The sequence below is a fragment of the Antechinus flavipes genome, chromosome 2 (genome assembly GCF_016432865.1).
Source record: "Antechinus flavipes isolate AdamAnt ecotype Samford, QLD, Australia chromosome 2, AdamAnt_v2, whole genome shotgun sequence".
Classification (NCBI taxonomy): Eukaryota; Metazoa; Chordata; class Mammalia; order Dasyuromorphia; family Dasyuridae; genus Antechinus; species Antechinus flavipes.
In genome coordinates this window covers 610,505,113-610,519,543 of record NC_067399.1, presented here as the reverse complement: position 1 = coordinate 610,519,543, position 14,431 = coordinate 610,505,113, and the positions used below count along the sequence as shown (strand labels likewise).

At 37.0% G+C, this 14,431-nt stretch overlaps 1 protein-coding gene across 5 annotated transcripts in view; it reads right to left on the bottom strand.

The window, feature by feature from the left end:
• CEP55 (centrosomal protein 55) overlaps positions 1-8,085 on the bottom strand; it is a 35,447-nt gene extending 27,362 nt beyond the window's left edge. The window contains exons 1-3 of one of the 5 annotated variants that reach the window (XM_051981668.1): positions 7,977-8,081; positions 6,166-6,214; positions 2,773-2,967 (exon numbers count right to left, since the gene is read on the bottom strand). In XM_051981668.1, the coding sequence (XP_051837628.1) occupies positions 2,773-2,955 (183 nt within the window). In that variant the 5' untranslated portion in view covers positions 2,956-2,967; positions 6,166-6,214; positions 7,977-8,081. The other 4 variants (XM_051981669.1, XM_051981671.1, XM_051981670.1 and 1 more) reach the window with 4 other exon arrangements.
• Between the last annotated feature and the right edge of the window lie 6,346 nt (positions 8,086-14,431).

The following is a 14,431-nucleotide window of genomic DNA, read 5'->3' as shown; positions in this document are numbered from 1 at the left end:
GATATTTTATCCATCATAGTCTCATATCCAAAGTCAAAAAACTTCCCACTTCTCTCAATTTTGGCCTCAATTCCCAGAAATAAATCAGTCTTCTTCAACTGATTAGAAGAGAACTAGAGAAAATAGACGTTCCTTTTTGAAGAAAGTTATAAACAGTGAACTACAAGTACTCAAGCACTACTAAAATTAAAAATCATAGTTAACAGAAATAGCTACTTCTTTAGATGTAGAAACATTTCCCCCCATTTTTCCTTTTTTAACTACTTCAAAATTAAGATGCTAGTTGAGAAAAGAAAAAGCAAGAAGCTTCATCTTTCTTTAGTATGTGAATATAACAAAAAGAGGGCAAAAACTAAATTAGATAATTGATCTTACAATTAAAGCTTTTGTGTCAAACTGGAAAAAACAAAAAACTATTGCTATTGCTAACAACCTACTAAAACTGTATTCAGGTTTAACCTGTTGAAGTATGTCAATAGTCTGGGGTGTTAAAGGGTTCTATCCATGATACTATTGTTCAACATTTTAATCAAGTGAAGTCTTAGAAAACATCCTACCAAATTTGTGATGATAGGAAACAAGTAGGGATAGCTAAATCTAGCAATTATTCATTTTATAATACAAAACAAACATGAAAACCTTGATCTTTTGAAATATATTTTATAGGTGGTAAAATTATGATTCATGTTAATTAACAGAAAGCTATAACAACACAATAAACAGAGTCTTTCATTTGATTAAAAAAATCAATTGCATATATTATGATAGAGGAGTTAGCTTGGGATTAGTTCAAGTGAAGAAAGACAATCTGTCTTCAACTACTTGAAAGAGTTTATCTAGAATACTCAACTAGCTGTCCCCTTTCTGAGATCCAAAAGCTGATTAAACATGTTTTATAGATGAATAATACTTAAGCAATGACATTATGAAATCAAGACTATTTTTTTAAGTGTGAGAAAGAAATGTATTAAGTTGTTCAGCAGAGATAAAGACTCTCAGTCGTTTCTAATTTAACATTTTTATTTATCTTTATAAAATATCCCTTTAGTAGTTCTGAATGGGATAGAATTAAATCTATAAATTATCTTCAGTGATATCATTTTTATATTATCACAACCTAATCATGAGTACTGAATTTTCCTTCAGCTTCAGTTGTTCTCTATTTCTTTAAGGAGATTCTTGTTGAATCTATATTGAGAGTGTTTCGGTAGACTGACTCACAAGCATTTTATGTATGGGTACTAAAATTTTAAAATAGTATTGATAAAGTATATTAAAAGGAATGGGAGGAGAGATCTAGAAACCTTATAATACAAGGATAAAAATTTAGGGGGCTTCTTAGTCTATACAACAGAAAAATAAGGAAGACAATCTTATGGTCTTCAAATATTTAAAAAGGTTTAAAAATATTTAGAATTTCTCAACTAACTGCCCATTCTGAAAACCCAAAAGCTAATTTTTATAAATCACAATTTTATAAGACTACTTAGAAAGAAGCCAAGATGTGAGAGGCAAGATGGTGAAACAAGGAATGGATTTAGGAAAACTTAGGTCCAAATCCTCCCTTGAACACTTCCTAGATGCATAATAGTAGGCAAATCAATCTCTGGGCCTCAAGTTCCACATCTGTAAAATAGAGGAATTAGACTTAATATTCTCTCAGGTTCCTTCATGTGGTAAATTTAGAATCAAAACTCATAATGATCATTTATGATATAATGTGTTGTTAGACACATTATATTTTCACATTGTTAATTCAGTAATCTAAAATGAGGAGTCTTGATTCTAAGAAGTGAGTGAAGACACAGACCAGATTGTGGTCATGATGAAGAATTGGATTAATTATGTATATGTTTCAGGAAAAATCAAATAGTTTACAATATGAAAATAGATGGTATTTGATAAAATAATAAAATGCAATTACCACCAAATAGCCAGTCTATGACAAACTATAAACCTGTGAAAATCTTAAATACAAAATAATTAAAGGTAGACTCAAACTTTTAGAATAGAAAAACCCAGTGAAAAATACTCTTGCAAGGAAAATCAAATTGTTAGTCTTAAAAATGAAAAGGGAGAACTCACCACTAACGAAGAGGAAATTAGAGCAATAATTAGGAGTTACTTTGCCCAATTTTACGCCAATAAATTCGACAACTTAAATGAAATAGAATACCTCCAAAAATATAGCTTGCCTAAACTAACAGAGGAAGAAGTAAACATCCTAAACACTCCCATCTCAGAAAAAGAAATAGAACAAACTATCAATCAACTCCCTAAGAAAAATACTCTTGCAATTAAATTTAGTTAAATGTGTTTTAAAGAAAAATAATAGTGAAATATTGACATTATGGAACCAAATACAGATCTTTTTTTAAATTTCAGAAAGAAATTTCTTAGGTTGTTTAACAAATGTAAAAGTTTTATAAGTTACTCTAAAACACATTAATAAATGATGGCCTGCTGAACTTGTTAGAACCTGGGTTTAAAACCTGAGTTTTCTCCCTAATCTGTATGGATAAGTCATTTAACCTTTTATAATTTCACTTCTAATATACATTCTAATTCTATATATAATATATACCATTCTATATCGATTTAAAGTTGCTTTGGATATGTTTGAAAATAAAAGAATATTCTAAGGCAGTCTTGATGTTATCCATCCTTTTCATCAGATTGCTCATTCAAGAATGACAAGGTCAATTATTTGAAGTTAATAGACTGAAGAAATGATAAACAGAACATGTAATTATAATATTCAAAAGTCAAAACCTCTAGAAGTCTGTGTCTTTCTTTTTCTGCCAACTTTCCTTTTCCATTTGCATTTTCTTCCACAGACTTTTTAAGGGCTGCATTTTCTTTCTTGAATTTCTCTAATTCAGTTTCAGACTTGGAGGTGCTAGTCTTTAATCCCCATTTACTTTTTACGAAATCTTTGGGGCTTCTGGAGGACATATCTGGAATATTCTGCAAAAACAAGAATGAAAGCATATAAAAGGATATTAAGTGAAAGATTCAAAGTTATACATTCTCAGTTGCTTTCAGCAAAAGTAGTACTCAAAATAGAAAGGTATTCAAATCATATGTTGGCCTTCCATACATAGGTTACAACTAGGAACATTTATAACCCAGAAAAAAATGATAATGCTTTACATCTCTCTTGCACTTTACAGTTTACAAAATACTTTTCCAGACAGTAACTTATTTAACCCTCATAACAACTCTAAGAGAGAAGTAGAATACTCATTTTTATCCCTCATTTTACATATGAATAGAGGATTAGAAAGGTTAAATGATTTTCACAAGCTGATATAGTTTTTAAGTTGCATTTGATCTAATTCCATTCTAGTTTCAATTCAATGTTCTTGTGATCTCTTTGATCAGGCACTCAGGAAATGATGATATAAGCTTGGATACCATGTAGAAAAAAATGACAAAACACATGGGAATCAACAATGAAAAGAATCAAATAGACAAAAACCCAAAATTAATGAAGAGAGACAATGTGACATAAGAAAAAAACTGAATTTGGAGTCAAAAGTCTCTGACACTTATAATAAACCTTGGGTAAGTCAATTAACCTTTATTAAATGTCCTCAGTTTCTGTATCTAACACTACCTATCCCATATAGGTATGGCAAAGCTTACAAGAGATAATATCATTAAGATAACTGACAGCTTGATAAAAGAAGCACAAAAAAAAAAAAAATCGAAGAAAATAACACCTTAAAAAACAGAATTGGTTTAATGGTGAAAGAAGCACAAAAATTCAGTTTAGAAAAGAATTCCTTAAAAAGCACAATAGATGAAATGGAAAAGGAGGTACAGAAATTTACTAAGGTAATGGGGATAAAATGACAAATATTCAATAGTTCCTACACTCAGAGAGTTTATATTAAGGCAAACAACATGTACATGAATAAATATAAGGTATTGGAGGGTGCCATTAACAGCTAGGGATAGTGAATCAGGAAGGATCAGAAAAACCTCATATAAGACAAAGCTTATTAAACTTTTTTCACTTGTAATTCCTTTTCACCCAAGAAATTTTCATGGGACCTTAGGTACATAAGTATATAAGATAAATATACAAAGCAAACATTTACTGATAATAAATCATAATTTCTGAACTCCCATATTCAGTTCTGAGATCTTATCTGGGGTTATGATCCACAGTTTAAGTTTTTTAAAAGAGGTGGTATTTTCTATTCAATAAACATTTATTAAATACCTACTTGTGCTAGGCACTATGCTAAGTACTGGAAATACAAAGAAAGGTAAAAACATGGTCCTACTCTTCAAGGAACTCATATTCTAATGAGGCAGACATGAGAGGGGAAGGGGCTTAACCAAGAAAGACCTACTATAGAAGGTGGGATTTAAGCTGAATCTTGATGGAAATCAAGGAGCTAAAAATCAGGAATGAGGAGGAAAAGCATTCCCAATATAGGAAAAAGTCAGTGAAAAAGCAAGGAGTTGGAAAAATGGAGTAAAAAATGTGAGGAAGAGAAAAAAAAGGCTGGTATTACTGGATCCTGAACTATATAAAGGGAAATAAAAGGTAAAATGACTGGAGAGGTAGAAAGGGGTTCAGGTTGTAAAGGACTTTAATAATCAGAATACATAACAGTAGTAATGAATAAGACTGGAAAAGTAAATTCAAGCCAGGTTATAAAAGGACTTTAAATGCCAAACAAGAATTTGTATTCAATCCTGGAAGAAATACAGGATCACTAGAATAAACTGAATAGGAAAGCCAGATTGTCAGATCTGTGCTTTAAGAATATTACTTTTTGACAGTTGTTTGTAAAACTATTGGATCAGGAAGATATCTACAAATGGACTCTCCAATTGTCTGGCTTTCGAGGTAGGTCTTCCATGACTGGGCTTCACACTATCCACTACCTTTCCATATTCATTTTAGAGAACAATTCAAATCCAGTTCTCCAAATCAGCTCCAATAGAACAGTAATGAATTGAACCAGCTACACCCAGTGAAAGAACTCAGGGAAATGAGTGTGAACCACTACATAGAATTTCCAATCCAATTTTTGTCCACCTGCATTTTTGATTTCCTTCATAGGTTAATTGTACACTATTTCAAAGTCCATTTCTTTTTGTGCAGCAAAATAACTGTATGGACATGTATACTTATATTGTATTTAACATATACTTTAACATATTTAACATGTATTGTTATCTGCCTGCCTGGGAGAGAGGTGAGGGGAAGGAGGGGAAAAATTTGAACAAAAGGTTTTTCAACTGTAAATGCTGAAAAATTACCCATGCATATATCTTGTAAATAAAATGCTATTATAAAGAAAAAAAATCCAGTTCTCCACTCTAATCATGTAATTTTCTTATTGCTCCTCAAAAATATAATATTTATTTCTTCTCTTCCTCATACTGTTCTATTTTCTCTTCTGTTATTAAAACCTAGCTATCTTTTAAGGTCAATTTTAAGTTCCAAGTCCCTGAAGTCTTCCCTAATTCCCTAGTTCTCACGGCATTCCCCCTTGTTTTGACCTCCAATAAAAAGTCTACATCATTAAGACACAATTGAACAATTATTATGTTCAGTGGATTGTTCAGTAATTGTTTCAGGGACCTTTTCTTTTACTGAACTAGAAGTCTGGGGATCTGTGCTGATTCTGCCACTAATTAGTTGTGTGACCTTAAGTAAATCATCTCTAAGGCTCATTTTATCTGTAGAATGAAGGCAATGGATTAGATTGTTTGTAGTGTCTTACACCTCTGAGGTTTTATAATTCTAAACGTATGAGCTATTACATTGATTCTGCTTCTTACATTCCCCAGAGTGCCTTGCACATAACAGATATTCAATAAATATTTGTGGACTGATAGGACATTATAGAAAAAGTAGCTTTTTCCTATTGCTAAATGCCTCCAGGGAAATCAACAATTCAACAAGCATTTATTAAGTGCTTCCCATGGACCAGGTACTATGCTGGGAATACAAATATTTAACCATCTACTTTAGTGGAAGTGGGGGAAGGGCATAAAAATTGAATTAAGACAGCTTCTGCCTTCATGGAGCTTATAGTCTAGAAGGGAGAAAAGATACACAAAAAACAACATTAACATATAGTATTACAAGGCAGATATATTAGAGATAGAATAAAGTGTTAGAAGGAAGATCATTACCAGGGGATTAGTGAAGGCTTCATCATCATACAGGCCCTTTTACCTCACCCTGTAAAATAAATACAGGTATAATTATTCCTATTTTATAGAGGAAAAAATTGAGGCTCAGAGAGGTCAAGTGACTAGCCCATGATTATACAACTAATAAATATCAATAGTAAAATGTAAACACAAGATTTTTCCTTGTAAGTAAAATGCTATTACAAAGAAAAAAAACTTCCAAGTCCAACACTCTTTCCACTATAGCATGCTGCTTTTGAGCATTTTAGTGGGATTCTAAAGAAGGAGCAGAAGAATTCAACAGCCAAAAAGTGGAAAAGAAAATATTTAAGGTATAGGGAACAGTGAGCAAAGCTAGAAACTTAGGATAGCCCATGGTATATTCAGGGACAGAGAAAAGTTTCCTTAGACTTCAGTGCAGAATATGTGCAATAGAGAAACAGGAGAGGAATCTAGAGAGATAAGGCAGTACCAAACCGCAGATTATATGAACTAATCCTTTAACTAAGAGCTTAGTTTTTTTGAGCCAAGGAGTGACATGATCAGCTATGTTCAAAAGGAAGCCCAATGGGTTGAATTCACAAATTGGCCTATTTAAGCTTGCTCCAAGCAGAGCAAGCTATTTTGAAAGGTACTGGTCACCATGTAATGGCAAAATGACCACTTCTCAGCTGTGTCCTAGAAGGGATTCTTTTTCATGTAGGTTGGACTAAAATCAAGGGCTTCTTAAACTTTTTCTACTCTAGACCACTTTTTTGCTAGAGAAATTTTGAGATGATCTGAAATCCATAGGTATATAAAATAGATATACAAATCAAACATTTCACATTCACTTGGGAGACCCCATACCACGCTAAATCAGAGTTTAAGAAGCTGGGGACTAAATGACCACACTGGTCTCTTCTAACTGTGAGATTCTGTGAAGATCATTTTCATGGTGGCATGAAATATAGGGAAAGTCCAGGCAGGAAAATCTTTTAGGAGGATTTATCGGAAAGAGAACTGAGAAGATAAAAGCAATGTTAACTGAGTTGGAGAGTATAGTGGCAAGAAGATGGGCTTGAAAATCTCAAGATTACCATTTTTAAATATGTTTTTTCACCCTTTAGAATAGTCAAGATCCTTGGGAGTAGAGATTGTTTCATTCTGTATACAGACATTAATTGTACATGTAATAATATTTATACTTTGTGTTAATATTGACTTGCAAAATGGGGATCATTACAGCACCTGCCTCCCAAGGTAGTTGTAAGGATCAAATAATATAATAATGGTAAAGCACAAGCGCTATATATTACTTATTATTAGTATCGGTCTCCAGGACAGGCCCCTAATGGTTGATGATATGACTTAGTCCCAATCCCGCTCCCCGCCTCCACCCCACCCCCGGTCCTCGGTTTCCTCCGCAGTAAAATGTGGACGTTGGAAAAGGTGACCAGTTATGGGGAGCAGAACGGACTCGGGGGAGAGGCTCTGCCCAGGTGAAAGCCTCCCCGGCCCGGCCCGATTACCTCCCGGGGTCCTAACTTTGCGACTCCGAAAAATTTCAGAATCCGGAGGCGAGGGAAAGATGGGAGAAATCCCCAATCTGGGCCTGCGGCCCGAGGAACCAGGGTGGGGCCTCTCCAACAACCTCGGCCGCGGGGCGGGGCGGGGCGGGGCCCTCAGCTGAGACGCTCCGGCAACCCGCGGCCGGCTTTGACAATACCAGCTCGAGATCTGAGGGCTCCTTGGTCAGGGCCTCCTTCAGTTCTTGTCCCCCGATGACCGATGGAGCCCGCTTCACCCCGACGACCAACGCCACCACCCACCTGAGACGGCAACGTAGTACACCCTCTTCCACAGCCGAGCCCTCCACAGCTTCCGGGAATTTGAATCCCGCGGCTGAAGGGGGGATGGGCGTGACGTCACTGCCTGCGGGGCGGGGTTCCGGCAGAGAAGGGGCGGAGATAAAGGAGATCTCTTTCTGTATTGGTTGTGAGCGCTAATGGGCGGGACCTGAACGCGTGGACATAGGTGGTGGGGATGGAAACGGGGGTGGGGCTGTCAGTCCTTCCTCCCGGCCGGCCCCGCCCTGTTCCGGCTCGAGGGCTTCCATCTCCGCCTTTTACACCTGTTGAAGTCCCTCATTCTGTCGACTGGCTCCCGGAAGGGGCCCCGAGATAGACTCGGCGGGTGGAATGAAGCTGGGGTGCAGCTTCCCTCCCCCAGTCCAAGGCTGTGCCGTTCTAGCCTGGGCCTCGCCGGCTCCGGCTTCTGCCCCCCGGGGCTTAGCCTGTTATTGTCCGAACCGGACCGAACCGTGGGACCCTCGTGATGTGCAGCCCGAGGCTGTACTTTTTAACCAACTTGTAACCGTTGTAGTCCTTTTCCCCGTTTCACCTAAATGGATGCGGAACGGAAGGATGAAAAGGGAGTAACTTGCTTATTGGCGTCGCAGGACTCCCCAAATCTTTGTTCCGACCACAAGTAATTAATTGCAACTCAATTAATCTGACTAATTGAGGACCTAGAGTGCGCTGCCCTGCCCGGTCCGAGGGTGCTGCGCCTATTTACAAAATTGAGAGAAAAGAAATAGTACCCCCCCCCCCCGGGGATGCGCTTGCTTACTTAAAAGAAATAGTTCCTATTCTGAGAGAACGCGCTTGCTTAGATACAAATCTTACCTAACTAAGCGGGGTTAGGATGGGAAGACTTAAAGAAAGTGACTAAAAGGTGGTAGAGACAAAGGAATGCCACCGTTCATTAATAAAAGGTTTTAGATAAAAGAGCTTTTGCCAATCTATGAATATTAAGTGCCTACAACACGTCAGGCACTATGCTAAGAGCGCCAAAAACAGGGTCTGACCTCGAGAAGCTTACAGTTTAATGGGGGAGAAAATATACTATGCATACATACACATATATATTTATACACACACACACAAAGCAAGAAAATATGGCATAAAAACACACATAAAAAAACTTCATAGGATAAAAGGAAATAATTAACAATAGGGTGAAATTAAGAGGGATTGGGGAAGGCTTCTTACAGAAGTTGTTATTTTAGATGGGATTTAAAGGAAGCCAGGAAAGTCAGAAGGGCAGAGCCCAGTGGAGAATATGCCCAAAGACGAGAGGTTCGAGATCTTGTTCCTGGAACAGCCAGGAAGCCAGTGTTAATGAGTGGGAAGAATATGTATTGGGGAGTAAGGTGTAAGAATCCTGGAAAGATAGGAAGAGTAAGTTATGAAGAACTTTGAATGCCAAATAAAGCATTTTGGTATTTGATGCTGGACATAAAAAGAGACAATAACATAATAAACTATAGTTTATTGAATAAGGGATTGACACAGTAGACTTAAAACTTAGGGAAATCTCTTAGGTGGCTGAATGGAGAATGAATTCCCGAGTGGAGAGGGAATCTAAGCAAGCAGACCCACCAGCTGACTATGGTAGTAGTAGTCTAGGCATGAGGTGACCAAACTATAGCAATGTCAGAGAGAAGGGGACTCGGTGGAGAGGGGCTAAAAAGATGAAAATGACAGGTCCTGGCAAGATTGGATATGAGGGATGTCCAGGGAGATCTCAAGTTTCAAGCTTGAGTGATGGGACAGTGGTATAGCCCTCTACAGTAAGAAGAAAGATAGTAGGAGGGCTGAGGGAAAAGAGAGACATTTGTTGGACATAATGAATTAAAGATGTTTACCAGTTTGAGATGTCTAAAAGTCAGTTGAAGAATCTAGAGTAGAAGACAGCAGAGAATTTGGGACTGGAGAGGTAGATCTGAGAATTCTCAGCATAGAGATGTTAATTAAATTCTTGGAAGCTGATAAAATCACCAGGTAAAATAATACCGAGAGAGAAGACAAGAGGGCCCAAGACTGAACTCTGAGGGACACTTATGGTTAGAGAATATGATCCCAAGGAGGGTCCAGCAAAAGAAACAGAGAAGGAGTGGTGGTATCCTAAAAATACTAGTAGGATTGTTAGTAGGTAATATTATTAGGAAACAGTATTATTAGCCCATTTTTGAGTTGTGTAAACTCTCACAGATTAAGTGACTTGTCCAGAGTCACATGGCTGCCAATTTGAGATGTCTAAAAATCAGTTGGAGAATCTCCAGTAGAAGGCAGCAGAGAATTTGAAAACTGTCTGAGGCACAGATTGAATTCAGGTCTTATTTCCATGTCTAGAGCTCTATCTGCTAAGTAGTGGCCATCTCTAAAATGCATAGTCTTAGAGAGTTTAAGTAATTTATCCACATGCAGAGGCTGTTTGTCAAAGACAGGACTCTTGAGTTTCCTGTCTCCAAGGTTCTCAATCTACCATGCCAAGCTTTTCATGCCCACAATTGTTCAGAAAACAATGTTGAGACTCTCAATCAGTGGGATCATGGAATCATAAACCTAAAAGCTGGAGAAACCATCTAGTCCACCCATTCATTTTTTACAAAATATGAGAAATTGAGGCCTACAAATATGAAATAATTTCCTTAAAGTTAAACAAGTAGTAAATGGAGAGCGGAAAACATTTTGCAAAGATATCAATCTACAGCAAAGATTTACTAAGTGCTTACTGTGCTTCTGGCAAATAAAATAACAAGAAAAAATAAACAAAGAAAACAATCTACTAATTAGCTGCATGCTCACAAGCCTTAGAAAGTATGTAGTATCACTCTTAAGAATTAAATTTATTTTATTTTTAAGTTTCCATTCTTTCCCTTCCCCTGGATTCCCCTCAAAAAATGAGAAAGCAAGATAAATAATAAAACATACATAATTGATCAAAACAAATTCTCCCATTGGCCATGTCCAAAAAAATTTTTTTTTTCAATCTGCACTCTAAGTCTATCACCTTTCTGTTGGGAGATTGGATAGCATGTTTCACCTGAGTATTTTGGAATTTTGATTGGTCATTGAATTGATCAGAATTCCTAAGTTATACTATCATTCTTGAATCCAAGACAATGTACAACTGGAATTTGCCTATTCCCCAACAATTTCTCTACTCTGAAGGGACAAAATCGTTTCAATAATAGAACATAGTATGTAACTCAGTTTTCTATTAATAAATCCAACAAGACCAATTATTACATGAAGATGTAATTGTCTGGCACTTGGGATTATAGCCTAGCCCCAGATATATTCCTCCTGATCTATTGACTCTAGAAAATCAATGCCTTTCCCAGTTTCAGTTGTACTGTCTCTGTCCAGGACCTCTGATTCATTCTGGCCTTTGCCAGCTCAGAATGGAATGGGGTGAAAAGACTCAGTAATCAGCCCAACAAAGAATTCTGTTGACATCCCACCCCCGTTGTCCTCTGTCTTTCCTTGTGACTCCCCTCTGTTGCAGATATGTGGTCTCTATTCCTGTGACCTCTTCCTTTCTCATTCATTAGACCCCAAAACTCACAACTTGAAAGAATGGAAAGGAAGGATCAACTAACCTTTTATTATTCCCTGATTGACTATGGTAGGCCTCAACTTTCTAAACGTCTCCTCTCTCATTTTCTTAAGTATCCTGTGTCTCTTCTTCCTTTGAACAGGAGACCTACTTCATCACTCCTCTCCAATTTCCTCAAGAACCCTGCAATCCCTTTCTTCTTTTAACAGAAGACATCATCTTCTAATTACAGGGGAAATGGAAACCATCCATCATAAGCTTGCTATTCTCTCCTACAATGTACCTCAGAACCCCTATCTATCACTTTCCTTCTCCTTTTCTTGATTCCTTTGTTCCAGCTTCTAAAGAAGAAATGGGTTTTCTTCCTGCTTTGCATCTTATCAATCATCCTCTCCTATCTCCTCTGGAATCTTGTTTGTTTTTTATCTTCATTGTCCATCTAGTCGCTTCTTCCCAGCTGTTTACTGACTTACCTACTTCATTTTTTTTTAAATAAAGATTTTCTACTGACCTTTAAAATTCAAATAATTTCTAGGGAAATAGACACTAAGTTATTATGAATGCCTTATTGTGTATTCATAGTAAGTCATACTTAAGGAAACACTTTGTTTTTTGTCCCAGGACTATTGGGAGTCTGTTGATTTTATATCTCACATGAAACAGTCAAGAAAACAGATTCAGGGAGTTTAAGCAAATTGCTAAGTCCATCTAGTCTCCATTGGTGATAATCTATCAGTCCATCAGCAAAGATTCACTAAGCTCATTCTATATGCCAAGCAGCATGTGAACAAGATGTTAGGGTCACAAAGGGTTTAAAGACTAAAATCCAACTTCTCCTGTCCTCAAGGAGCTTCTCTATCGGGTAAATTAAGTTAAATAGCTATATGTAAGCTAAACATATAAAAATAAATCAAAACTATTTGTGGGAGAGAGGGAAGGGCACAAGCATTACCTGTTTTGTGCTCAAAGCTTTGTAAATATTGTGTGATTTGATTCTCACAACAAATCTATAAAGCAGGTGGTCTTATTATTTGTATATAACAGTTAAAGGAATTTAGGCAGAAAAAAAGTAAATAACTAATCCAGTGTCATCTAGCTAGCAAATGTTTGAGTAGACTTAGCTACTTCTTTTAAAAATTTATTTCACTTGATTCTGCCATGCTCTCAAGCTATTATATTTCTTCCACAGCCATGCTATATATTTATTTTTATCGTATAGATATTTTTTTTACATTTATTAACAGCTATGCTTGTTGCCTCTATTTCTTGACTTCCTAGTAACTTTTCAACTCCTGGCAATCTGGTTTCTGAGTAGTGAAATTTCTGGCAGTTAAATTCATTAACCTTTTCTTAGTTTTCATTCTGCTCAATCTTGATGCAGCATTTGACCGCATCAGTCCCCTCCTCTTCCTAGACAGTCTCTCCTTTCTTGTCCTTCAGACACTTATCTTCTTGTCCTCATCTCCTTTGCCGGGTCATCATACTTCCTATCCTCACTTGAATTTCAGCTTCTCAGATTTGGTGTGCCAAGAATCTCAGGTTGCTGCTCATTTTTTTGGTTTATGCTCATTATTTGGCCCAGATCTCTTTAAATCCACACTCTTTCCTCCCCCTGCATTTAACTCCAGCTGGTAGAGGAGCCCTATGATCTATTGTTGGAGCTGTGAATTGTTCGGTCCATCCTGGAAAACAATTTGAAATTATACCTTCTTCTTTAAAGTTACTTGTATCCTTTGGCTTAGAGATCTCAGTCCTGGAAGATACCTCCAAAAAAAGTCAGACATGAAGAAAAGTCTGGGCATATAGCCAGTCAATAAATATACATTTAAGAGTCTACTATATTCTAGGCACTGTGCTAAGTGTTAGGCATAAAAATATGAAAAAAGACGCAGCCATGTTCAGTAAGGGGCCGCTGTGTCAAGCCCTGTGCTAAGTGCCATTCTCTAATGGCAGAGACAACATGCTGACAACTATGAATATGAACTACATATAGGAAATAATAAAGAAAAGGGACTAGAATTAAGGGGAACAGAGGGAAGAGACGGGAATTCAGGGGGGCAGGAAAAGATGTCCTGTACAAAATGGGATTTTAGCTAAATTTTGAAGGAAATTGGGTGAAGGAGACGAAGAGGGGTAGACTTCCAGTTGTTGAAAATACCCAAGTTGGGAGATGGTATCTTGGCTAGGGAACAACAAAGAGGCCAGTGTTACTAGATCACAGAATACATGTCTTCCTTTCTATCCCCAACACAGTGCCTGGCACATAATAATTGCTTAATAAATGCTTGTTGAGAGTCACCAAACAGAAATACAGTCTGCTTTATGTACAGAAAGTTCACTTTTCAGAGCTCTTATGACTTGCATAAAATTCAATTTTTCAACAATTTGTATCCTGCTGGACAAAAAGACAAAGATGCGTGTCTTTATCAGAGGCATAACTAGGGCAAAACAATCAAATTTTTGTCTGAGAGTACTGAAATTTAGAGGGTTTTATAGTACTTGTGCTGCAGCAGAAGAAAACAGCTGAGTTTAGAACTTCCTAAGGGCAAATGCAGTTAACTATGAACTGACTGAAGCTGACCTCTTCTCTATTCCCAGGTCACTGAATTGCTTGGGGCTGACCAGATTATTAGCACTACCAGCCTATGATTTTTTAAATAATCTCACACCAACTGCTAATCCATTTTCTCTGCCAAAATGCCCTTTATAAAATCTGTTCCCAGCCCCCTCCTCAGATACCCCAGCACGTGCTGTGTGGTACTCTGTCCTATAACTCACCCAGATAACAGACCTCAGTTTTGCTATATTGGCTGTTTTATCTTGAATTCATGTTGATGATAAGCAAGACTATAGATAAGGACTGGCCTGTGATTTCACTGGT